Source organism: Pungitius pungitius, chromosome 3 (assembly GCF_949316345.1).
Source record: "Pungitius pungitius chromosome 3, fPunPun2.1, whole genome shotgun sequence".
In the NCBI taxonomy this organism is placed as follows: domain Eukaryota; kingdom Metazoa; phylum Chordata; class Actinopteri; order Perciformes; family Gasterosteidae; genus Pungitius; species Pungitius pungitius.
In genome coordinates this window covers 28,618,590-28,643,495 of record NC_084902.1, presented here as the reverse complement: position 1 = coordinate 28,643,495, position 24,906 = coordinate 28,618,590, and the positions used below count along the sequence as shown (strand labels likewise).

At 46.6% G+C, this 24,906-nt stretch overlaps 5 protein-coding genes across 7 annotated transcripts; 2 read left to right on the top strand and 3 right to left on the bottom strand.

Annotated features, from left to right (window-relative positions):
- Positions 1-2,316: 2,316 nt before the first annotated feature.
- LOC119220461 (ETS translocation variant 5-like) lies at positions 2,317-7,931 on the bottom strand. Of its 2 annotated transcripts, none has more exons than XM_037476514.2 (13): positions 7,815-7,931; positions 6,898-6,963; positions 6,731-6,812; positions 6,561-6,608; positions 6,424-6,474; positions 5,789-5,882; positions 5,388-5,648; positions 5,035-5,276; positions 4,796-4,921; positions 4,546-4,697; positions 4,027-4,128; positions 3,683-3,927; positions 2,317-3,392 (listed from the first exon to the last, which is right to left on the bottom strand). In XM_037476514.2, exons 2-12 carry the CDS (start codon positions 6,943-6,945, stop codon positions 3,694-3,696), a joined length of 1,440 nt encoding a protein of 479 aa, XP_037332411.2. In that variant the 5' UTR covers positions 6,946-6,963; positions 7,815-7,931; the 3' UTR covers positions 2,317-3,392; positions 3,683-3,693. The 2 variants fall into 2 exon arrangements, with proteins under 2 accessions (XP_037332411.2, XP_037332422.2); XM_037476525.2 differs by lacking the exon at positions 7,815-7,931 and adding an exon at positions 7,073-7,184.
- A 2,583-nt stretch (positions 7,932-10,514) lies between these two features.
- Positions 10,515-14,302, top strand: LOC119221072 (gamma-crystallin M3-like). 2 transcript variants are annotated; one of them, XM_062561597.1, is made up of 3 exons: positions 10,515-10,523; positions 13,693-13,935; positions 14,030-14,302. In XM_062561597.1, the coding sequence occupies exons 1-3, from the start codon at positions 10,515-10,517 to the stop codon at positions 14,300-14,302; spliced, it is 525 nt and encodes a 174-aa protein (XP_062417581.1). The 2 variants fall into 2 exon arrangements, with proteins under 2 accessions (XP_062417581.1, XP_062417580.1); XM_062561596.1 differs by lacking the exon at positions 10,515-10,523 and adding an exon at positions 13,613-13,624.
- Positions 11,028-11,755, bottom strand: LOC119221180 (gamma-crystallin M3-like). Its single transcript, XM_037477621.1, has 3 exons — positions 11,738-11,755; positions 11,404-11,652; positions 11,028-11,306 (listed from the first exon to the last, which is right to left on the bottom strand). Exons 1-3 carry the CDS (start codon positions 11,750-11,752, stop codon positions 11,028-11,030), a joined length of 543 nt encoding a protein of 180 aa, XP_037333518.1. The 5' UTR covers positions 11,753-11,755.
- A 1,107-nt stretch (positions 14,303-15,409) lies between the features above and the next one.
- Positions 15,410-16,096, top strand: LOC119215876 (gamma-crystallin M2-like). The gene is made up of 3 exons (XM_037468419.1): positions 15,410-15,418; positions 15,496-15,738; positions 15,824-16,096. The coding sequence occupies exons 1-3, from the start codon at positions 15,410-15,412 to the stop codon at positions 16,094-16,096; spliced, it is 525 nt and encodes a 174-aa protein (XP_037324316.1).
- A 1,352-nt stretch (positions 16,097-17,448) lies between these two features.
- On the bottom strand, positions 17,449-21,688 carry LOC119220837 (protein boule-like). The gene is made up of 11 exons (XM_037477107.2): positions 21,466-21,688; positions 20,416-20,592; positions 20,002-20,093; positions 19,862-19,916; positions 19,679-19,754; positions 19,326-19,474; positions 19,126-19,200; positions 18,996-19,031; positions 18,809-18,907; positions 18,595-18,687; positions 17,449-18,502 (listed from the first exon to the last, which is right to left on the bottom strand). The coding sequence occupies exons 1-11, from the start codon at positions 21,499-21,501 to the stop codon at positions 18,362-18,364; spliced, it is 1,029 nt and encodes a 342-aa protein (XP_037333004.2). The 5' UTR covers positions 21,502-21,688; the 3' UTR covers positions 17,449-18,361.
- Positions 21,689-24,906: the final 3,218 nt, after the last annotated feature.

Genomic DNA, 24,906 nt, shown 5'->3' with positions numbered 1-24,906 from the left:
CATGATAGAAGTCTGTCCTCCTTTACTCCGGGTGCATCATGGTCCGGACAATTATGTTTTCCCCGGCATGATTTGTTTCCATGTTACCTTGCAGATATTCTCTTGCACAATCTCCAACAACAAGAAGCAGTAAGAGCGAGAGAGCAGAGAGGAGTGGGTCCGATTCTCTGTAGAGTTGTTTTGTCTCTTACGAGAAGGTCTCTGTAAGATACTTCAGCGATGGAACAGTTATTTATCACTGATTCATAGTGCCCGGCTTCAAAAAGAAATAATGACTGAAAATAATACATTTCTTCAATCCATCTTAGCTGTAATTGGTAAGAGTACATTGCCTACATATGCCCTATTATCTTTGTGAATATAATATAAAGCTTTCAATACTCAAAAAAACCCTGAATTAACATGGCAGTACACAGGTCTTTTTAAAGGGCTGCCAAGCACATACACAAAAAAATTAAAGGAAAAAAATGTTTTATAAGTGAATCAGCAGTAAGAATCTTGAGGGAGACTTCTTCGAGGCTCTGGACCAGTACACCCCGCGGGCTCATCGACATTTTCAAAACCAAAAAGGGGAACTGTTGCCCCGAAACTCAGTGAGCTGATGCAGCACATGAGCTGAGTGGTGAGAAGGTCGGTTTAGCTTTTGATCTGTGTGATAGCTCCCAATGAGATGATCCAGACCAACCTGTGCTGTTAACTGGGCTGTTCTCTCTCTCTCTCTCTGGATCATTGGACACCAGACGTGACAGGACTTCGCTCTGTTGTCCTCAAAGGGATTCCCATTTTACTTGGTGACAACTCCAGTAAAAAAAAAAAAAAAAAAAAGTACCTGCACATTGTCCGACTTACACATGCTTCGCATTTGGACTGACGCTCGCTTTGGGACGTTTGTTGTACTTTGTTTTTGATCAGAAATGCAATCATTTTCATGCAAGTCCCGTACGTAGTTAATATTGTGAGACTGTTACATGCATAGAATTCGTTCCTAAAAATGTGGGTTTGTTTTGGACTTCAGTCCCATCAAACCACAGGTTTGTTCTTTAGCTGCCGTTTTGTATTTGAAGGTACAAGAAAGTGATCCTTGGGAACAGAACACTTGAGGCTGAGTAATAGATTTAATGCACATTGTCATTACAATAGCCTAACATAGATGACACTGTATATATGACAAGAGGATGAACAGTCATTTTAATGATTATTGTAAGGTTAATACATGAGTAATAAAACACAATTTCTGAGGGGGAGAATTGGAAAAGTAATAATATCAAATGTTTATTGTTCAGACCAGATCTGTAAATGATGCAATTATTATTTTTTGCCTTAATCAACCCAGTGATTGTTTTTTTTAGTATATTGCTGTGGTGTTTTTGCCTTTATTAGGTAACAGCTACAAATAGGTAAGAGAGAGAGAAAAAGGACATGGACCAAATCAAGGAAATTTGTTGTTAAGTGAACTTAAAAAATGAGTGTGTCACGTAGGCGTGGAGGTGCAGGCGGAAGCAGGACTCAAACGCAGGGTCTTCCACGAGAGGTGCTCTTTATTCCAAAAAACCAACCAAAAAACCAAAACCGACGTGCTCCAACCACGGGAGACATTTGACAATGACGCGACAAGGGACAACAGGCACACAGGGCTTAAATACACGAGGGATGTGCAGGTGATTGGACACAGGTGGAAACACTCAGGCAATCACGGGACAAGGCAGGAAGTGAAGTTACCCAGGACCACAAGGAACATGAAACTTCAAACTAAAACAGGGAAAGAGACCAAACCGTGACAGAGTGAGTAGCAAGTTGTAGGTATTTAGTAATTCAAGGTGGGGTTAAATTTGTATAGAGTAGTCCATTCAAAATGAAAAAAAAATAACTTAAAACTAAGCATGGTTATTAAGTTACATGAACTTTATTTTTTGTTAGTTGTACAACTTGATTTAGTCCTGCACACTTGAAATAAACAAGCTTTTCTAACTCACTAATCCTAAGCTTACTTTGCTTCATTTTTTTGAGGCAATGAGTTTGCACTCTTTTACACTGCACCATAAAAGTAAATGGTTATAAACACCTCTATGTTTATTGTTTTTATCATGTTCTTTCAACACTATAATTGATTTTAGGGTGAATTATTTGTGTTGCCCCAGTTCATAGCATTTCAAATTATCATGCTCGTGTTCCCTTCTTCAAAATGCATTTTAATAGAATATTTTTGATAAACACGTTGGGGCCTGGTCAGTTATTAAAGTGGAGACCATAGAACGCCAGGATCCCGCCGCAGCTACACTTTGGGCAAATCTTTGAGTCACATTTTTGAACGATAGGTGAAACGAAAGAGTAAAATAGTTTATTGTATCAGTAAAGATCAATAGAAGGCACACAGACAGTATCCGTGGGGTAGACGCCACACCGGTGTCAAAACCTCCCTCCGGCCTCCATCACACACCACCTCCTCCACTCATACCACCACGTGATTATAGAGCAAAACATACACTTACATACGTCCATTTCTACCTGCAGGACTGGAAGTCATCCATCTCGGAAGAGGCTGCAATTGATGCAATACGTTAGCGGGCTAAACTTTGCAGCTTGTATAGTACGACATCAACCAAATGGGGCCTTTTGCAAAAATATATTCATATATAATTATACAGCGTTGCTACACATTGAAGCGAATCGACTATACAAAATGCAGAAAACCGTCCGAGTACAAGAAGGGTTGAGCCGGCTGTAGAAAAGTTCGTGCTTATTATTGGCATCACGCTGGCAGTATTACAGAAAAATAGTAGCAGTACCTTTGTCATTAAACAGTTTAGGAAAATATTACATGTCATTACATATAATGTCAAAAATATTAGCTTTGAAATAAGTACACAAAAGACATTTGAACATACATGATCATAGGAGGACTTTCATGGAGCCAAATCCAGGACAAAAAAAAGTTTTGATCATTTGAAAAATATGTATGTATGTATTCAACATTTTTAAAAAAAAGTATTTTTTGTTTTGAATGTAGTTTAGACACAGTTCTTGACTTTTTGATTTGATGTCATTCACTTCTATAGGTTTTTCAGTTGAAGATATATATGTGTAATGTCATATTCAGACGTGTGGCCCTGATCTGGCAAAGGGGGCGTGGCATCAACTGAGAGGGGAGTGTAATCACAAATCATGGATTTGGCTCCATGGACTACAACATCTGGAAAATGTGCGTCCCTTTTGAGCAGTACAAGGTTCACCGAAGACAAGCAGATTGACCTCATATCATTAGTAAAAGGAGTGCCCGTGGTTTTGAGATACTTTTTGGTTGAAGTCCCAGAGAACAGGTCTGTGGCACAAAAGCACAAGCCAGCAGGTCGCGGGGTCACCGTGACAGAGGGGGAAACATCTGAGCAAAAAAGCTGAAAGAACGAGAAAGAACGTTGTAAACCTGGGAGAATAAAACAGTAAGTTGCAGTTTTTATGAGAAAGAAACGACTATTGTTCCAGTAAAGTTGCAACTTTATGGATGGTAGGTTATGTCATCAGCTTTATCTCTAAATGTTGGGACAATTATTTATCTCCACTAAAATATGACGTCATTTTTTCCATAAAATTTCAAATAAAAGGATCTTTTAATAAATTCTTCTCGCCGGTGACATACATCAAACACTGCTCAGTAAACCAGGTTTCCTCCTGGAAAATACCTCACCTTTTGCAGGTCTAGTAGGGGTAGCTGTCAGGGAAAGCCAGTCCCTGGACGCACTGCTCCGCCCCCTCGGCCAGGTAGGCGCCCTCGTCCTCGTAGCTGGGCGGCGGGAGGCCGTCCTCCTCGCCGGGGAGCCGGACGGCGTCCGGGTCGGCCTTCAGGCTCGGCCTCTGGTTGTCCGGGAAGGCCAGCGAGAACAGCGCCTCGGGGTTGCACACGAACTTATAAACGTACCGCTCGCCGGCCACCTGCAAGCGCCAGCCAATCAGAGGGGAGGATCACATCAATGAACTACAAACACACAGATCCTGCCCCAGGTTGAGATAAACGGTGAGACCTGCCTTTACCTTCTGCATGATGCCCTTCTCGTAGTAGTACCTCAGAGAGCGGCTCAGCTTGTCGTAGTTCATCGCCGGGCGATTCTTCTGGAGGCCCCAAAGCCGAGCCACCTGCCCAAAAAACAAATAAAAAATAAAACATTTTCTTTCAGAGGCAATCAACCGATTGCTTCCCAGTTTCCTGATTTGTTTTGTATAAACTCCACAAAGCTCTTTTTCTCCTTTAACGTCTTTGGTTGTTAACATAGTAAATCCCCTCCTTTGTCACAATCTGTTGCATTTACTTTTCTATACATCATATGCTGCATGCAGTGTTGTGTGTTAAGCGGCAGCCAATAGGATGCCCCTGAATGGACGTGTGACCTAGCAGAGGTCAAGTGAGCCTGATGCTCCACTTTGTGTTATCTGTGCATTAATGATATTGGGCCTAGCGTTGGGTATGGACGCCGGGGCCGCTGAGCGAACCATCTCTGCTAACATTCGTGTCCCGAAATCTTTTGCCATAACGAAAAAGTAATAATAAAACACCTCCTCCGGATCGACCAGTTTGAACTCCATGTTGCGTCCCGTCCACGCGATCAGGTGCGCGTTGGCCGGGTTGTCCAGCAGCGTGAGCAGGAACTGCCAGAGCTGCAGGGAGCCGCGGCGCTGGTACGGCAAACCCTCCTGCTTGGCCTTACCTGCTCACAGAGGCAAAAGGGACACAGTGCGTGAGGACACGACCCCAACGGGGGGGGGGGGGGGGGGGGGCGCGAGGAGCGCTTTCCCAAAGGCTCACCATCCAGCCTCTCCGGCACGACGCAGGCGTCGTCGTGGAACAAAGGCCGCCGCGAGTCGGCGCCGAGCGCGCGGTTCTGGCACAGGGCCGAGGACTCCCCCAGCGACGAGCGGCAGGTGTGAACCTCTGGTGGGGGGGGGGGGGGGGGGGGGGGGAAGACAAAGCGTCACCGCTGAATCCAAAGCCGCCTTTTGACGACTCCGCCCCCGGCGGGAAAACATTCGAGCGGCGTCTCTCACCAGAGTCGAAGCCAAAGTCTCTCGGCTCTTGCTTGACGGCGACGTGGTTGAAAGCGGGCCCCGGGGGCCCCGGCTCCGGGTACTGCGGATCCACCAGCTCCTGTTTGAAAGCCCGGGGGCCTCGTGGGGGGGGCGGCAGCGGCGGCTCCGAGTGATGCCGCTGGTACGGCGGTCGCCCGTCGCCCACCGGGGGCTGGTAAGGAAGGAAGGACAAGCACGGCTCCGACAGCTGCCGCTGAAACCTGAAGGGCGGGAGGTGTCACGGGAGGAGGTTTTGAGGGAGGGGTGTCGCGCCCCCCCCCCCCCCCCCCCCCGGCAATTTGTAGTGTAAATGACATCAAACGTGATCTCACCTTTGCTCCCCGCAGAAGGACGAGGCGGGGCGGCTGGCGGGGGCGCGCGGCAGAGCAAACCGCTGGCCCTGGGGGGCCGCCGGGAGGCTGTGGTGGTGGTGGGGGTGTTGTTGGTGGTGGTGGTGGTGGGAGGGGCTCGGGGTGGGAGCGTGGCCTCGGGGGCAGTTGCTGGCCAGCGGGGGGGCCGAAGGTTGTAAGCGCCTCTGCGGGGGCGGAGCTCCGGCGGGATGAGGCGAGGAGGGGGGGGGGGGCTTGGTGTCGCTGAGGAGAGACAACGCGGAGCAGCCGATGGACAACTTGATGATCGTAAAAGAGCCAGCAAATGAAATGAGAAATTAGACAGAAGCCACAGCATAACCCCCCCGCAGTGAGAGGGAGGGGGGGGGGCACTGGTTGTGTACCTGTAGCTATACAGACACAGGTCGGCGCCGGGCGTCCTGCAGGGGGACAAGTCTTTAGACGGACTGCACTCTCTCTTCACTTTGCTGCACGACGCTGCAAACACAGAAAGAACTACGTTCAGATATTATTATTATTATTATTAGTGTTTTTTTCTGGTGCAAAAGAAACATTTAACCATTTTCTAATTAGAGCACAAAAATACACACATAGTGAACATCTGGCCAGCTGGTGCAGAGACGTGAGGGTAAAATGTGGATGAACAGTAGTAACAGAGAGTCGGGTTTCCGTTGACGCAGCAATAAACAGAGCCAGCAGCACCAAGCGAGCCGTTTACCCGGATACCTTATCTCTGACATCACTATATCGCCTCCTATTTCCTGCCCCACATGACCTCCATCGTTTGATTGGCCCGTCGTAAAGTGTCGATAAACAGTTGTATTTACACCACTGGTTCTGGGGAGCGATTTGACAGCATGAAAACAAATAGCTTTAATCTTTTAAACACTCTTAAAATGGTTCATTCTGAGAAAACTGATTCTTAAGAGCTCTACAAATGTACTTTTGAATGTGTTCTTCATGCGCGTTGCTCTCGGAGGGGTTCATAGCGTAACAAGAGAAGAAGCAGCTCACTCACACTTGTTGGACTGGAAATCTGGGACAAACTGCTCGTCATCGGGGACCTGAGCTGTCAACAGGGTAAAGAAGAAGGATGTTAAAAAAAGGGACCTGAATCTTCTCATGCTTTCTACATTTCATACTCTCAGGTCTCACCTTCAGCGATCCAGATTTCCTGCAGCTGGATCAGGTCTTGGAAGAGATCTGCAAGAAAAAAAACAATATTCATTGGGACAAATATCGACCTTTGCCTTTGAGACAAATGCAAAATGCACTAAAAAAAGAGACACGGTGATCTCTTTTCCACGTGGACGTGATGAGCCCACCTTCTGTGTCCTGAGCCAGCTCCGTGTCCATGAACTTCCTTTTCCGGTCGCTGAGACATCTCTCTGCTCCGTCTGCGTGACACTTTTAGAGGTTTCATGCATAAGAACACATTCGGTGAGCACTGAGTGTGTGTGTGTGTGTGATGTGGATCGGCTCAGAGACTCACGCTCTCAGGGACCACGAAGGGCACCTGCTGGTCATAAAAGCCGTCCATGCCGGAGGAGTCTTCAGCCTGGGGGGGGGGGGGGAAAGAGGGGGAAACTTTCAGTCCCCAGAGCATCGGGCCGACAGGCATTTAATCCCCCACCGATAACACAACTCCACCTGTGCGTTTTTCTAACCTCCGTGACCCCCACAGCTGGATGGCAGCTGGTTAATGTCAGCGTTATGTAACTTCCCGTAAGTTAACCCTGACATGAAGAAGAGTCAGTGCTCCTCAGGAGGTGTTCAACAGGTGACAGAGAGCCGCCGTCGAGTTACATTAAAGGAGTTAAAAAGTAAAGTAATTTAATTAAATGGGATATTGCGTTTAATACTACAGCAAAATCTTCTTTATAAATGTATAGGTTAAAGTGCACAACACTAAATGTAAAAAAAAATAATAAAGTCAGTAAAATTCAAAATGCATTAATAAAGGTCTTTATCTCATACTTGTCAGATGGGGATTTTAACTTGCCCCCCCCCCCCCTCATAAAAACATGGTGAGATTTGTGAATGGGGTTTGGCGTCCTGGGACCTCCTTGTTTTTCTCAATGAAGTGAAGCTTCAGGGGAAAAGAAGGGGGGGGGGGCACCATTGAGAAATATCGCACAGATAAAGAATCACGACGCGAAGAGGCCGTGGGTACAGCTGCTGCATACGGAACCCCCTGCCCGTAATGATAATTGTGTGTGGGGGGGGGGGGGGGGTCGGACGCAACGTTGCCTTTGATTTTCAGAAAATGGCGTTGGCCTTTCAGCCCGTTTCTGCTCCTCTGGCACAGCGAAACGAAGCGGTTAATGTGACGAAACAAAGCGCAATAAACGCCCCCACGCGAGGCCGGGGGATGTTTACGAAGGTGCGGGACAATAATTCGGGACTCACTTGATAAGTGAAGCTTCTTGTCAGTGTGAAATCGCAGATTTTCCTCCCCTACATCCCCCGCGGCTCCTCGAATAAAACTCGGCTGTGGATTTTTCTCAATGAAGAGCTCTGAACACCGGAGCCGTCCCACATGACCATGTTGCTCTCCCATTGGCTGGCACCCGCTGCCAGTCCACGAGCCAGCCAATCGGCTTCCATTCTGCTCTGACGTGCGTGTTTTTATGAATGGCTGCGTTTCATTCATGTCCACAGCTCTCTTAAAGAGCCACGGCGGCCATTCCGTGAAGTAGATTAGTGAGTAAATAAACAAAATGAACCTTTGAGTCGTAAATATAGATGAACAACTGTAATTGTTGTAAAACAGAGATAAATAAGTGGAATGGTTCCAAGCATTTATTATCCATAGTCGTAATTGCATACTATTTTAGTCTAATATATATCATGTTTGAGGTTCTATACCATTCCAATTTTAACATTTACCCTATAATAAAGTTTATATTTATTAAAGAAAACATTTGTCTTATTGGTCATAGTTTATTTAAAGTATGAATTAACAAAATAACCTGAGTGTGATGAAATCAGCAGAGCTCAGCAGCTCTGTTACTGATTTGCAGCGTCTCCTGTTCACTCGATCCTCACTCGTCACTAACCTCTATTCATCCGCTCTGACAGATTAATAAGGATGATATAATCTGACCGTGTGTGTCAGGAAATTACAGCTTCTTATCAAATGGTGTCGGCAGGTTGTTTTCATGTTGTTCCATTTCCAAGGTCAGTGTTAACAAGTGTAAGAGGAGAAGAAAGGAACATGCATTATCTCAAACAATTCAACCAAGCAATAATGTAATTTACATGCAAGTACTTACTGGGCCAATTGGGGTTATTGTTTCACTAATTTAGTTTATTTTTTTCTATTTATTTCTCTTACAGGTTAATACTATACCGATTTTTCATTTGAGCAGTAAAAGCCCTGTGCTTAGCTCACATCCTGACAGTTGAATAACTCCTGTTCTAGGGATCCCAATAATGTTTTCTTTTTTTAATGCAGGACTTGCAGTATTTTACTGAAGTAAAGGATCTGCATTTATTTACGTTTGTCAGTAACTCAATAATCAGGATTTTCCATTTGAAAAGTTATATTTGACAAGAGAAGATATTAAACCAGTTTTCTTCTCAGAGAAGCATCAACCAGTGACAGTCCCCCGTGCGCTCCATAGTCACCTCAATCACATATCATAAATCTTCACTGACCACCTATCAAGATATTGCATTTGAAAAATAGAATATGGAAAATCCAATTCTGGGACTTGAATCGTTTGTTTAAAATCTTTTTTAAATGATTAAGAAAAAGCATTGTCTTGATATACCTTAAGCTCTACTAAGTTGCAAACACATCAAATCACAAAAAAAAGCAAGAACATGTATAATTTTATCTCATCACGGCAGCATATCCAACATCCATTTAAAGTTACAAGCATGATCATATAAAGTACACAATGTAAATGTATTTAAAGTTGTCAATACTATACATTCATATATTTTGATATACATGCAAGTTGTGCCACATTGAATATGTGAAAATGCACCTTCTCCATAGATAATACCAAAAAGGTCTGGATGGGTAAAAACACTTATGCAGCAAACCTCCAATATTCGCTTCATACAGAACAAGCACAATAAAAACCAAGCACATGGTTTGCTTTGTGGGAGCCGAAAATATTCATCCAGGCTCATCGCATTGTTCTGAAGCAGAGACCCGATTCCCCAAAACAATGCAAACAGCAAAGCATCCCAAAAAGCCACTGGAGGCTGCGGAGCGCGCTGACAAAAACAATCTGGTTTCAGGGCTCCGGAGACACGAGACACCAACCAAATCTCTGATACCCTTTTTGTTTATCACCAATATCAAGTTCAATTTTTCAAAACAAAAGCCTTTGTTGGTAATGACAGCTTGAAGGTTCCGTGGGCCTCTTCTATGAATCTTCAGTTCTTTCCATAGATTTTCAGTGGGATTTAAGTCAGGTGATTCTGGGCCATTCTAGCAGCTTTATTTCCTTTCTTTGACACCAGTTGACTTTCCTTGGAGGTGTGATCATTGTCTTGCTGAAATGTCCACCCACGTTTCATCTTCATCATCCTGGTGGATGGCAGCAGATTTCTGTCGAGAACGTCTCTGTAAATTTGCCCCTTCATCCTTCCTTCAATTATGTGTAGTTTGCCAGAACCATTTGCTGAGAAGCAGCCCCCACACCACGATGTTCCCACCTCCAAACTCCACTGTTGGTGTGGTGTTTTTAGGGTGATGAGCATTTCTCCTCCAAACATGGTGTGTATTATGGCATCTCATCTGACCACACTACGCTCCCCCAGTATTTCACTGGCTTTTCCAAATGTTGTGCAGCAAACTCTAAACAAGCTTCAACATGCTTTTTTCCATCATTGGAGTCTTGTGTGGTGAGCGTGCACACAGGCCATGGAGGTGCAGTGCATTACTTACTGTTTTCTTTGAGACAACCTGCTAATTGCAGCTCTTTTTGAAGCTCTCCACAAGTGGTCCTTGGCTCTTAAACAACTCTTCTGATTCTTCTTTTCACTCCTCTGTGAGAAATCTTGCGAGGAGCACCTGGTCGAAACAAATCAATGGGGAAATGACAGATTAGGTTGGGAAGGTCTTGAGACGCCTCTTTGCTGTTACCCATCATGGGACGTGTCTTGTGTGACACCTTGGCATTGAGACCTTTTTGTAGGCCATCAGTTGGGACTGAACCAGCTCATGTTAATTTGCACTGACAAGGGTCTGGATTGGTTTTTGATTACTGACAGTTTTCAGATGTTGTCTTGGTTTTCCAGACCTTTTCGCACCTTCATGTGTTCAATACTTTTTCCCAGTGTCATTTCACATTATTACACATAACTTCTGAGCTTCTTTGTGTGTATGTATTACTCGTTACCAACATCTGGTGAAAACTTCATGTCAAAAATGGTGACGTGTTCAATACTTATTTCACCCGCTGTACGTATATTGTAGGAAATATCTGATGGTCCTTTTTGACAAGCCTCCAGAACAAGTCAGAACTTCCATAAACAGACCAGAGTGAGTGAAAGAAAACGGCTCTTTAGGCCCTTGAAAGGTAGAAATCACTATGTGCTTCAAATGACAGTCGGGAGCCAGAAACGTGTTGGTTTTCAGCTTGCTTTATTCCTCACTGGGAGTTAACAGGAGTCTGTGATGCGCCTGATGGAGCTGAACCTGGTCATGTCGCTCATCCCCATCTCCCGGGGGTTCCTGTACTCTCCCGGCCTCAGGTACAGCATCTTGCCCCGGTAGTTGGGCTGCTCGAACATCAGCCAGTGGCCCTCCACCACGCTGCACGACTGGCAGTCGGACATCCGGAAGCGCTCCATCATGTTGTCACAGTCGTCCATCAGCTCGTGCATCTGGCCCCCGAAGTTCTCCTTCTCGTAGATCTTCATCCTGAAGGCTCCTCTGTGCTGCAGATGGGGGAGACACCGGGAGTGAAACGTGCATGTACGAGTACGCCATTTGAGCTCGTTTCCTGTGACCCCCGAAAGGGGAAAGCGAACGTACCGCGGGCACCGTGCGGCTGGACCTGATGCAGTCGCTCACGCTCATGCCCATCAGCCGCTGGTTGTCGGGGTACTCGCCCCGCCTCGCCAGCACCTGCTGGCCCGCGAAGTCGGCCTTCTCGTAGACCACGAAGAGGCCGCTCTCCACCCTGCAGGAGTTGCACCTGCTCAGGTGGGAGGTGAGCTCGGAGCAGTCGCTGCCGGTCTCGTAGGAGCGGCCCTGGAAGTTCCGGTCCTCGTAGAAGATGATCTGCGAAAGGACAACCAAAGGTCAACACCACAATTCTTTTCAGTGTTAATTGCCGTTTACAAAAAAAAAAAAAAGGTTCACTCACCTTTCCCACAGCCATGATACTTGTGAGCTAATTGCAGACGTACTGCATCCCCATCAAGCCTTTCCCTTTTTATACATTGCACAGGCGTAGTATTTCCACATGGCTTGTGCCCAAACCTTTGAGTCATCACTCTACATTGTGACAGGGTGCAGCACTGTGGGCTGGCAGACTTGGTCCCTGTGAATATTGAGTTTTAAGCGGCCTTCCAGAAACTTCTACTAAATCATTTGTCCCTCCTGTAGAAATTGACGCGGCGTAAACATCGGATTTGAACTCTGAACTAATGCCACGAAGCTTTGGCCGAGTAACATTGGAAAAGTAAAAAAAATCCAAACACAATTTGATGAACTTTGCTTCATTTCTGAACTGATTTGACCTCCAAACATTCAACGTACAATAATAACTATTGAGGTCAAATGAATGCAGGCCCGCGTGCGCCTCGTGATGACTCATGATGTTTCACACAAAGGCGTGCAAGGTGGTCTGCAGCTCTCAGTCTATATAAAAGTGCCGCTGGGTGGGCCGCGTAACATTTCGTTTTTATCATGTTGGGATGTCTGGTGCTGTAGAAATACATCAAGTTCTAAAGTTTCCAGAGGTTCCTGTGATGCAAACTGTCGGGTTCCATCCCCCCCCCCTGCAGATCATTTTCTACGAGGAAGAGGTCTGAGGGATACTTTGTGTGAGGAGGGTTATTTCAGGCCTCACGTTCCTCACGTTCCTCATCGAACCTCCATTCTGAACACTTTGGGGATTCGTGATTGCATTTCTTCTCCTTATTTCCAACAAGACATAAAATTATTACTTAGACAGGAAGCAACAATCATCTTCATCACAGCACGACGGAACCATTTCCTGCTTCGACGTGCACATATGGATGGTAATTGTTGTAATGTTTTATAATAATATGATTATGATGGGAAACGCAATTTGACAGTAATTTGTGTTTTTCTTCTTTGCCTCTAAAGAAAATAGGGCATTGAGTGAATGCATGCAGGGTCTGTAGTTTGACCAGTGGATTTCCGTGACATTTCAAACTAAATTTCCATGACCAAAAATGTTGTGAAATGTCTGTGTGTACATGAAAAATAAAGAAAATTTAGTGTTTAAACTAACAATTAGAATTTGAAGGCATACACAGTGTTTGCCCTACCTTTCTATTATTAGGCCCCAATAAAGTCTGTTATTTTAATGTTTACAATTATCCCCTAAGTATGAGGTATCCAGGGTACAGAGCAGATGATCCAACCTCCACTAAGGATGATTGTGTTCTCATAATACCAGTTATCTGTATTATTATATATTGTGATCCTTGTGGGGCCGATTGAGATGTTTATTACATTAAGCTGATACTTTTGTCCAACGCAACCTGCAGTAAGTGCATTTACACCATGTTTATAACAATGAAGCAACCACTCCTTCCTGTGAGGAACAAGGCGTGTTGTTTTGTGTCAAAACCATTTAAAGGATTTTTTTGAGACGTAATGAAAAATAATGTTGCAAAGGAGCTGCAATATCTTATCGACCCGTTTGATGAGGTTGGCAACAATAAACCGGTCTCAGGAGATCCTTGTTTTACTTCATATCGACTAGTACATTTGTAAAAAGGAGAATGTGGTGTATCTACATCATGGCTGCACAGACGACGGGACAAAAACACAAAGCGAATCACTAGAAGTTGCTTCGTCACGGTGAAATCTGCAGCGCTGCGGTTCGACCCGCCGCTTGGACTGCGTCCCGCACCAGAGACGCCCGAGCGGATGCGCTGACGCCCTCACTTCGTGCCACGGAGGGGCAGATTCCTTTGATGTCACATGATGCATAAAAGGCGATCGCGCCAGTGGGCCGGACGGCAGTAAAACAAACGGCGTGACCATGAGCGCAAAGGTAACGGGGCGTGGGGGGTTTCAGGTCAGCACGCGGTCCCCTTTTCTCTAACGCCTCCCCGTCCGCAGATCGTCTTCTTCGAGGGGAGGAACTTCCAGGGCCGCTCGTACGAGTGCGTCGGCGACTGCGCCGAGATCGCCTCCCACCTGCGCCGCTGCAGCTCCTGCCGGGTGGAGAGCGGCACCTTCATGGTGTACGAGGGGCCCGACTACGCCGGCCAGCAGCACCTCCTCACCCGGGGGGAGTACCCCGAGTATCAGACCACCATCGGCTTCGCCGACTGCGTCCGCTCCTGCCGCCACGTCCCCGCGGTGAGTACGAGCGCCGGGGGGGGGTTCATCTCCACGACAACGGGTTACGGTTGTCATGGGAGCGCAGCTTTACATTTGACCCGCTGCACTCCAGCACAAAGGACCCTTCAAGATGAGGATCTACGAGGGGGCGGACTTTGAGGGGCAGATGAAGGAGCTGACGGAGGACTGCGGCTCCATCCAGGACCGCCACCACATGTCCGACATGCAGTCCTGCCACGTGATGGAGGGCCACTGGCTGACGTTCGAGCAGCCCAACTACGAGGGCCGCATGTTCTACCTGAAGCCCGGGAAGTACAGGGACCTGACGGAGATGAGCGACGACGACGTGAGGCTCAGCTCCGTCAGGCGCATCACAGAATCGTAGACGTCTGACCGCTCGAGTCTACCTTTGGCGGACGCGTGGTTTTATCAACATTAACAAGACGTCAAAGTGAGAGGCACCAGGAAGGAGCCTTGTTTCTAATTCTGAAACTGTGATTTGTTTGCATGTAGTTCCAGTTGCACTGTGCATTCCAGCCACCCTCCATTTACCTCAAGAACGGTGTGACGCGCGCAATAAAAAGGATTTGGTGCACATTTTGGGTGAATTCTTCTCTGAACCAGAGCTTTGACCGGTCAGCGGTCTTTAGTACAGGAGTGTGTAACAAGTATAGCAAACACACGTTCTATTTTAGGGTTCCCCTCTAATCCCTGCTCCATGTGGGTGTATATCAGGGATCTAAAGATGTGATGAATGACTGGTCGTAACTAAATTTTAAAAATGTTATTACTTTTATTGCTCTATTTTTTTTTATCTACTTACATTCTGAATTCAGTCAGCTACAAAAAAAGAAAAGCCAACTCACATCCGACTACTGAGCCAGAATTTGCAAGAGTGGATCAAAATAACAATCTCACAACCTGTACCTCGCTGTACATAATACGCATCTAGACACAAATTAAACATGTTGATACATTAAGCTGTAAGAATCATTCACATTTCATTCTAGAGCCTCGTAAAAAGCAAGTGAGAGAACTCGTCTCACATGTGAAGTGCGTTCCCCTCTTTGGTGTCATCGTAGTGATGCAACAACATCAGGTGTCCCCTCAGCCAACCAGCAGCATCAAAACAGCAACAACAGCAACAGACAACATACGGAGGATAAAAATACACAGAAGAAATAAAGCGTCATTGAAGTAATCGGGTTAACATTAACTTTCCCTGAACTTTTTCACTGTGGTTTTACTTTGTTTGTTTTCCTCGTCTGCCAGAACAAACTGGAAAAGGGAAGGCCTCGGCTCAAAAGCAGCCGACTTTAAAAAAAAATATTGTTGTGTGCCAGTGGGGGGGCGGGAGGGGGGGGTGAAAAGAGCTGACGAGCACGCTCTTTGTTCCCGGGCACAAAGACGCCGGGTCGGCCGCGGGTTATAAAGGCCGCGGCGGAGCCCACGGCCGCCGCCGCTGCTGCAGCGTGAGTGACTCGCCGACGCCATGGGCAAGGTAAGGCTGCTCCTTCCACCCGGTGATGAGGAAGGGCGCTCTCCCGCTGCTCCTTTAAACACGACTGATGTTTCCAGATCATCTTCTACGAGGACCGGAGCTTCCTGGGCCGCTCCTACGAGTGCGCCAGCGAGTGCTCCGACCTGCACTCGCACTTCAGCCGCTGCAACTCCATCCGCGTGGACAGCGGCGAGTGGATGCTCTACGAGCGGCCCGGCTACACCGGGTACCAGTACTTCCTGAAGAAGGGCGACTACGCCGACTACCACCGCTGGATGGGATTCAACGACTGCGTGCGGTCCTGCCGCCTGATCCCCGCGGTAAGGCTCCGGGTTTCGGGGGGAGGGGGCGGTGGCGGTGGTTATTCCTCCGAATAACCACCGCCACCGCGCTCGTGTTTCCCAGCAGCACCAGAGCGCCCACAGGATGACGGTGTACGAGCGGCCGGGGTTCGGGGGGCGGGCGGCGGAGCTGACGGACGACTGCGCCTCCCTGAGCGAGCGCTTCCGCCTCAGCGACGTCCACTCCTGCAACGTGAGGGACGGCCACTGGATCTTCTACGAGCACCCCAACTACAGGGGGCGCCAGTACCTGGTGCGCCCCGGGGAGTACAGGCGCTTCAACGAGTGGGGCAGCGCGAGCCCCCGGGTGGGCTCCGTCCGGCGCGTCGCTGCGTGAGGAGCAAAGCAGCGTTTCATCGGAAGTGCTGCCAATAAATGGGTACAATTGCTTCAGGCCTCTTGTCTTTCGGGCTGAGTGTAATTGGACCACACGCCGCTGGCGGCACGCAAGAGATAGCGGTCACTCCTCGAGTAGGTTGGATAGGAGTCAAGTGAAAATCACACATTAATAACCTAATTGGGCTCACCGGGATGCAGTCGAGGTCTCTCACACACACACACCGTGAAGCAGGCCGCTCTGCAGCTGGTTGAAAGGGGGGGTTAGAGGTCAGCGCAGTGAGCCCCGGGGAGGGGGGGTCGGTCCTCGGGGGAATACGACCTGCAAACGTTAAACATCTGCTGTTAAAACTCTTCATTTGTCTGTATTTTCAGTAACAAAACATAAGGAGCTTACCTTTCCCACAATGCCGCGGGCCTTTTGTATGAAGTAGATGTGCGAGTTCCAGTCATCAGAGTTCACCTTAATCCCCATAAATTCATGTCATGGAAACTAGTGAGAGGTTGGGGGCTGCAGGTCTCTTCCTCTGCGCTCAACCTTTCCCCGACGTCCTGTGACGCATCTCCAGAATCCAGTGAGCAAGAAACAAGAAAGCGAGGAGTCCATCACCCCGGAGGCTTCTGGAATAATGTTGTGCTTCACAGTTCAATTTTACTCCCTCCGCAGACACCAGAACTTTTAGAGTCATGTTTGATTTAGCAAAGACACATTTATTCACCACTGAAGAACTGAAAACACACTGAACGGCAGATCATTTCATTTAAGCGAAACTTGATTTTTAGTTTAACAAAAGAGTTAAATAAGTATCGCTCTGAAAATGACACAAATATCTCAGATTGGGTTATTCTTTGCTTTCAGGAGTTAGAACCCGACAGAGAACATGTTGGTCACACAATAAAACAAATGTCACAAAATACACATCAAATAATGAACGTTTTACCAGAGTTAAATCAAACTGAACAAATACGACATTAAGCATCAAAGCATAACAAAGGAGTTGATTTGCAATAAAATATATTATTAAAATATCAATATATTTCAAGTGTAATATAATTCATATTCAACTTGAAGGCAGGTGTGTTTAATAATTGGAAACAGCCCTTTTAAACTATATGAACTTTCATAACACTAGAATAGTATCTGACTAATTAATACACAGTGAAAAATGACACGCAACCGTCGAGGGAATTTTCCAATCATCAAAACTCGGTGAACAGCTGCTTCTTTTCCTACTTGGTGCATAAATAAAACCATTGCGTGAGCTCAAAGAGGCGTGTTGCTGCGGTTTAGAGGGTCAGTGGATTTAAATCTGCCAAAGAAGCTCTTCTGTTTGCTGGGAGGAAGAGAAACAAATCTGTAATCTGATCTATTATGGATTTCTAAATATTAAATGATCCCTCCTCGTTCATGGATAACTGGCTGAATAATGACTTGTTTCTTCTTCTAGTTTTTAATTATTATTATTATTATTATTATAAACTAATTGGACCGTGTTTTCAACTGATCAAGACCTTCGTCCAGCCACAACGCTGCGTCATTGTCGTTAAAAATGTTTGTGTGAATCAGAAGATCCTGAAAGGTTAAAGTCAGTTTAGCGCATCCTGCAGGATGACTTATCCATCTCTACACTGATCTGAGGTCAGCAAGGCGGCCCTCTTCATATCCTCCAAAATCATTGTGATCACTGATCCCCTCCGGACGCACAGCGAGGTAAAAAAGAAAGATATTCTCAGCTCCATCCTGCGTGTGCATGACGCTGTGCATGATGGCTTTATGATCTGAGCGTAAACGTACTCGTTACGGTTTAAGTTGGTTTTATAAAAATGAATTGTTTGAAATGACTTGCTCGATATTGTGCATTTTTAACGTTTGAAATTCAATTGAGTTTCTAAAAAGAATATAAAAAGTTTGAATTTTGTTGGTTAAAATCAATTTAAATGCTGAAGAGCTTAAGACATTCGTTGGGCTCCATTAAGAAAATGTCATATCATATCAGATGGCAGTTTATCAAAATGACCACAGTAAATGGTTTACAGCTAAACTCGCGTCTAATTTTGGTTTGAGGAGGAGGAGAATAACTACCGTTATGTACAGAATGCAGCGTGAGCCACTGCAGCGTCGTGCAAACCCCAACACGGGAACAGACCTGAGAGCAGTAAAACACGCCATGTTGTGAGGCACAGGTTAGACAGCTGACCGCATCGACGGATGACCTAATGGAGAAGCAGGCGGTTCGGGGGCTTGTGGTGTCGGGGACTGTTTGCGCTACATGAGCGGCTGATGAGTGCAAAGCATGGAGGCCTCTGGAGGCGCAGTGTCCTCTGGCAGGTAGTAGTGGTCTTTGTGGGGGGTGAAGTGGCGGCACTTTGCCTTGGGATGGACCTGCGCGTGCGGAAACACCGCGTTCTGTGGAGGAAGAAGATGGAATGAAGACGGAGAGCGAAACGCAAAGAGGAACCAGTTCTCTGAAACAAACCGAACACAATGTTTTATTGTACCTTTCTTGGGTCGAGTTGCAGGACAAAAGGAGTCATGCCGTCCGCTCTTTGAGGGTACTGCGGGTAAACCTGCAGCACGGCCGGCTCCACAAACTGAAAAACAATGAGAACTCTACATTCAACACAGCTGCTTGTTTTCTTTATGTATCCGTAACAAAACAATTCCTTGAGGCAGTGGCCTCGCAGATCAACCAATGTTTAGGTGGGTGCGTACCTCTGGCGCGGCGTCCTCCATCACGGGTAGAGGAGGCTGGGCCGGGCCCAGATACTCTGACGGCGGGGAGTACACCACGGGACTCTGGGGCATCGGCGCCTGGATAACGAAACATTCACAACAGCTGAGCGACCGGGTCGATTCTCCTGAGCTAAAATGGAAGGGACGACGCCGTTGGTCCTCCTACCGGGACGACGTTCCACTGGTACTGGTTTGGGGCACACTGGGAACCGGTTGGAAATGAGAAACAAAAGCAGATCGTTAGATGGAGTTCAAATCCCCGCTGGCAAAGACATGGGGAGAAATCCGCGGATCACCTGGTGGTGGTGGTGATAGGCTGGTTGCTGGTAGACGGGCAGATGGGGCCCAGGAAGCGTCACCGGAGGGGCGGGCTGTAACAAAAAAAACATAGAATCATCAAACACACACTCAGGTGTATCAGCCCTTTACGGGTCACCAACGGTCTGTGACCCGGCAGGTCCACAGTGAGGAGGGTGTGATGTGAGGGAGGACTGACGGGCCAGCGGTGGGGAAGAGGGCTCGCGTTGGGGCAGTGGAAGTAGGTCACCCCGTTGTGGCAGAAGTACGGAGCGTCTGCGCACGCGGGGCCCCAGGAAATCGGACGCGGCACGGCGCAGTCGAGGGCGGTCACGGGGGAACTCTTCGCTGCGAAGAGGAAGGACACCAGGAAACAGTAAGACCTACCGGGCCGCTCAGAACCCTCCCATTCTAACGAGTCACTTTGTCGGTAACTAGTGGCCCTCGGTGCCTCCTCCCAAGAGGTCACGATGCTCTCATGTCCGTTCAGAGGTGAGTGAATATTTATGGCCAATTAGTTAACTACAGCTGATGTCAGATAGGCAGACTTACTTTGTGCCGAAGCGTGCTGCCTGCGGACGGCCTGACCAATGCTGAGCTTCTTGTCTTTAAAACTGATTCCATTAGCCTTTAATACAGTAATGGAGGGAGAAACGGCCACATTAGACGAAAGATTTTGACAGATAAGCTACATTAGTTGTTTAGTGTAACACTTTAATAGGCAGATCTACTTACATCATGAAGGATTTTCAATGCATCATCTTGGGTCTCAAATGTAACAAAGCCATATCTGTCCACAGAAAAGGGATGAAAACAGTTTCTCTGCATCATTTCTGAAATGAATGTGTATCTAAAGACAGGAATGATTAACTCACCCCTTCGACATCCCTGTGCGATCGATCACAATCTTCACCTCTTTTACTGCACCATGTTGAGAGAAGACGTGTAGCAGGTCGCTCTCGTTCACCTTCAACACACACACACGTGTTTGCATTTAATGCCTTCATAAAGCTTGTAGGAAATGAGACACTACACATTGATAGATATTATTTTCAAACCTCAGCAATGTGGAAACCAACCATAGTTGAGACAATTAATTGGTATGATTGGCACAAAAGCTCTACGGAATTACTGAGCAGCAGTAAGCTTCCGATGTATGATGTACACGCTCATCTCCCAATCCAACCTCATCATGACCTCTGCTGCTCTCTAGTGTCGGCCCTCCCGCAGTAAGACACACCAACCCAAACGTTTCCCTTCCTCCGCCAGCCTGAGTTTACTGCTGTCACCTTGCAATCGATTCCCCCGACAAAAATGCGATTGGGGATAACAGTGCCGGGGCGGGAGCTGGCCGTGCCGGGGCGGGGGGAGTGCTGGGTCCAGCTGTCATTCTCTGGAGGCAACACTTCTGGGCTGGAGGAGCTGCTGCTGTTCTGGGATGGACAGCTGCTTGTGGACTTAAACATCTGATTAAGAGAAGCAAGGATTTCAGTTCGATGGAAGCTGCCGTGATGTGGGAGGAGGATCTTTCCCACCAGAAAGTACTGCTACTTAGTACTTAAGCAGTACGGAGTCCCATTTGATGTACAAAAGATGTTATTACTTCATGCCAGATCAAAAGAAGAATCACGAGCGTCACCAACACATACGAGCAATGTCTTAATCACTCATTGAAGTACAACAAATGTAAATAATAAACAGCAGCTACTCAAGTCTTTCAAGTCAGGTCAGGTTGATGCACCTGCAGCCTGCAACATTCGATACCATCAACTATTCATAAAAAAAAAATCTTACATAGGGTTAATAGCTTCACGAACTCTACTGTGGTGACATTAATGCCAATGCCTTTTGATGTGATGATGATACATACACCTTTTTCCCCGTTTGAGAGCAGCCTAACCTTGAAAAGACCTGTTAGCATGCTAGCTCAGAGCTAAAATAATGACAACGTTATTTTACACCCAAAATGCTCCATGGTTTACACAAAGTTTATTTCCGTACTTATCAAACACTAATTAGCCCATCTAGGTTAAATTTCGATTTAAATTCCAGATTTCTCTCATATTATCAAGCTTCGGTTAGCGAAGTGAACCTCTAAAAGTTAATTTAACATTATCAACAGATGCTAGGTTAGCTTTTTTTTTTTTAGCTGCGCTCAGTTTGAATGAACCGAGCGGTTTACAAAGTATGACAAACTATCTGACACCATGACACCGCTAAACCAAGCAACGGCATAAGGTCACTTAACTAAATTAAGTTAGACTAAGCATTAAAGTTAATATTCTTATGCTAGCTAACGTAAGGGGCCAGCGAGGCGGTTGAAGGCAGCCTTCACTCACCTCGTTTTGGTTCTCCGCTTCCATGGCAACATTCATCGGGACAACTTTAGCCTCTTAAAGACGGACGCGGGTTACAAAGACGAGAGAACCATGCCCCCTAAAAAAGTTATGTATGTATCGCTACTGTTTGGGCTCACGAACACGTTTGTGAAAAACCCTCCACTGGTCGACCTCACCCTGCCGCTGATCCGCACGAAGCCCGAGGCGGCCGCTATCGCGCCCCCTAGCGTCACGTGTGACCTCATTACGCACGCCGATCGCAGATGACGCGTTACTTACGCAAGCGATGCGTCGGTGAAAAGTTTTATACGGTCTGCAAATTGGGACCTCAGCCGGAAGATAATGGTTATATATTTGCCTAAATGTATAGTGAACTTCAAATTGATGTAAAATATAATAAAGGGGAAACCATTGTAATCTCTTCTCTGTCTTTTAAATGCCGATGCTCCTGATGATGGAGTACCATATACTGTCCACACGAGGGCGACATCTCTCTGCGAATAAAAGCGTGATGATAAGAGCGGGGGGGTTGAAAGAATCACCCTCTCAGGGTGCGTGTTGAACAAACTCAAATATTGCAATTTTCCCACCATTTACTTCGAAACTGTGACAGTTTTGTTGTTTTTTAAAGGAATAAATGACCAAGTATAACTTGATGGTACATTAAACAAGAAGTAGGTTTTTCATACACCTCTTGAGATGATGAGCCCTTCCTTCTTAATTTTAGAGAAGCTCATGATTGGCAGCTGGCTGTGTGTCGGCGATTTATCAATCGGCACGTATTGATGTAAAACCCATCTTATCCCTCGACCCTCGAGAAGCCTTTTTGTATGTTCCACACACGTCTCATGGAGCTATAATGCCCCTTCTTCCTCCCACCACAACAAAGCAACAGGACAAAACATATGAACTGACTCCAACTGAGAGAAAAGACACAGGGAACAGAGAGCAACAGGGTTTTTAGTTTTCTTAGATTTTCTGTATTTGGGATACATTGACAAACATTGTTTTAAGTCCTCTTTCCCGCTTTAACAAACCCACAAACCTTTGCTTTGCACATTTCCCATCACTACAACCTCCTTTCTCCACATTGTCCTCATCTGAGTAATGCGGGCAACGCCATTACGTGTCATTTGTCTCCAGCTTTTCTCAATTGTCGAAAGAATTTGCCAACGGGGTCTGACTTTGCAAAATAAGAACGGCACGCTTGATGATTTGAGCAATTATGCCTCTAAGACCTTTCACACTTTGAGAGATCATTCGAGACACAAGAGCCGTCAGGGCAAACTTGATGTCGCACTGAAAACAAAAGAGCAGACATTTATTTATTAGATCCTATTTAGATCCTATTTATTAGATGGTTTCGTGTCATTGTTCTCATTAAGAGTCTTGTGTGTAACACATGCAAGGTTCTCAGGGTCAAAGAGTAAGTGTTAAAAGCCTTTTATCTCTGTGCTATCAATTTATTTGATTACAGATGGAGGATGGCCCGGGAAAATTCCTTCATGTTTATTTCCCTCCCTTTGCACCCAAAGGCCGGACCTTTACTTCATCTTTCGATGCCACATTTAGTCTCCTGTCCCTCCCGGTTAACCTGAAACGTCGGGATAATATGACCCTCGTCCGAAGCCTCCCATCGGCATTGTCATCGAATGAATCACAGGCGACACGTCGCATGTGTGGTTTCTCTTTTGAGGCACTTTTCTTCTCGGACCCACTTCACAGAGATGAAAACTGCGTCGTCCATAAAAAGAGAGGTTATTTCCCCCAAAACCTTCCCTTAAACCTCGAGACCGTGCAGATAAAAGCCAAAAAAGAGGTCAAATATCAGGTCAGACATGCAATTCCCATCGAGAAAACGGGCATTTTACTTCAGTCAGACAGTTGTGGAGACAGAGGTTGATGAAAAATGAGCCATAACAGAAGGGTTGAACTGTGGCTCTGTAATTACTCTACAAATCTCTGATTCCCCCTCCTTCATCTGCAGACTATTTATAGCCGCCGCATTCCTCCAGGAGAATAAAATGATCTCTTAGAGACAGCACAATGCCAGAAATAACAGGTTAGGACAAACATTTGCCGAGGCGTGGTGGGCCTGGCTGACCATTACCGAGCTCCACTGTGGTTTCCGTCTCCCCCCTCGTCCGTTTATCCATCCCTCATTCTGAAAGGCAGTGGGGTTTTTTTATGTTATTTTTTTTAAAGATGTGATGGTCCAACAAAAGAGCTCGTATGAAGGGAGATGGAATCCCTCTGTGGTCTACGGGAGCAGACACACACACACACACACACACACCTTCATGTCTGCGAATGCTCAGGTGACTTGAGGCCTCAGTCCTCCATCTCCGGGCTCCACGTTGTTTACGTTGCAATCACAGGGCTTCGCCGGCAAACACGGTCGACTCAGACATGTGGCTTTGAGTGTGTGTGTGTGTGTGTGTGTGTTTGGATTATCAGAAGAAGGAAGGCATTTCTATCTGCTGTGTTTCTTGTCAACCTTTGTTTATGGTGACAGAACAAAAATCATGTGGAAACACACTCACACTGCGACGGACCAGACGACCCACCTGGTTCAAGCTGTTTTTTGAACCGTTTCCTCAGATGTGTTTTCATCAGCTAACCGAGGCCCTTCACAATAAGAGTCCGGTCGATTTGTTTGTTTTGGCACGTTGAAGATGTTCTCCCTGCACTGCAGGATGTGTCCTTCACTTGACTAGAGAGATTCAATAATAGGCCTTTTTTTATTACAGCGGACGACTTGACTAAAAGGACGACTTGACTAAATGGAAAAGTTCAAGTGGTATTGATACAATGATCAAGTGTCTAAAACGACATTCCGTCAAACATCTCACACTAAACTCTCCCTGGCTTTCTCAAGTGGTTGTTTGCTCTTTTGTGAAAATGCTCCACCACAATGGTGTCGCATTCCACAGCGACACCCGATGATTTCCCTAAATGTAGACCTATTATTTCGGGTTTTATATGCTGGGGCCCTGGCCATAGTTAGTGGGTGTGTGCACACACTGACCGACAATAAAGTAAACACACTCCACCGGGCTCCGGGCCGGTGAACTATCAAGTTCCCCTTGATGTTTCTTTTATACCTCGACTTATCTCCTTGTTGTAGCAGGTACATTGTGCTCACTACCCGTGAGGTCGACGCGTGGCTCTTCGTACACGCCCCCCCCGGGGGGGGGAGCCTGACGTGTAACGTGTTATTTTGGAGGGCGTGGCATCACATGACGCATTGTGTTCCGGACAAAGGTTACGTGTAAGTCAAGGCCGCTCCTTTCAATCGAGGCCTAAAAGTCCCTCGTGCCGGAGAATCGCCAATTGTAGCTGTACTTATTTACTAGTTTATGCTCCATGTGACATTTTGAATAAAACATGCTCCGCGGGGGGTGGTGGGGGGGGACACGGGCCGCGGGGAGGACAAGTCGA

Bases quoted from the DNA above. Each gene is read 5' to 3' on its own strand.
- LOC119220461 (XM_037476514.2), bottom strand. From the start codon at position 6,945: ATGGACGGCTTTTATGACCAGCAGGTGCCCTTCGTGGTCCCTGAGAGC. The intron at 6,609-6,730 runs GTGGGCTCATCA...TTTTTCTTGCAG, and splicing joins GCTGGCTCAGGACACAGAAG to ATCTCTTCCAAGACCTGATC. The intron at 3,928-4,026 runs GTAAAGGCAGGT...TGGCGCTTGCAG, and splicing joins AGAAGGGCATCATGCAGAAG to GTGGCCGGCGAGCGGTACGT.
- LOC119221180 (XM_037477621.1), bottom strand. The intron at 11,307-11,403 runs GTACGTTCGCTT...CCCCATCTGCAG, and splicing joins CCAGCCGCACGGTGCCCGCG to CACAGAGGAGCCTTCAGGAT.
- LOC119221072 (XM_062561596.1), top strand. The intron at 13,936-14,029 runs GTGAGTACGAGC...GCTGCACTCCAG, and splicing joins CCTGCCGCCACGTCCCCGCG to CACAAAGGACCCTTCAAGAT.
- LOC119215876 (XM_037468419.1), top strand. The intron at 15,739-15,823 runs GTAAGGCTCCGG...CGTGTTTCCCAG, and splicing joins CCTGCCGCCTGATCCCCGCG to CAGCACCAGAGCGCCCACAG.
- LOC119220837 (XM_037477107.2), bottom strand. From the start codon at position 21,501: ATGAATGTTGCCATGGAAGCGGAGAACCAAAACGAG. The intron at 19,201-19,325 runs GTCAGTCCTCCC...TTTTTGTTACAG, and splicing joins CTCTTCCCCACCGCTGGCCC to CCCGCCCCTCCGGTGACGCT. The intron at 19,032-19,125 runs GTGATCCGCGGA...ACCGGTTCCCAG, and splicing joins CCTATCACCACCACCACCAG to TGTGCCCCAAACCAGTACCA.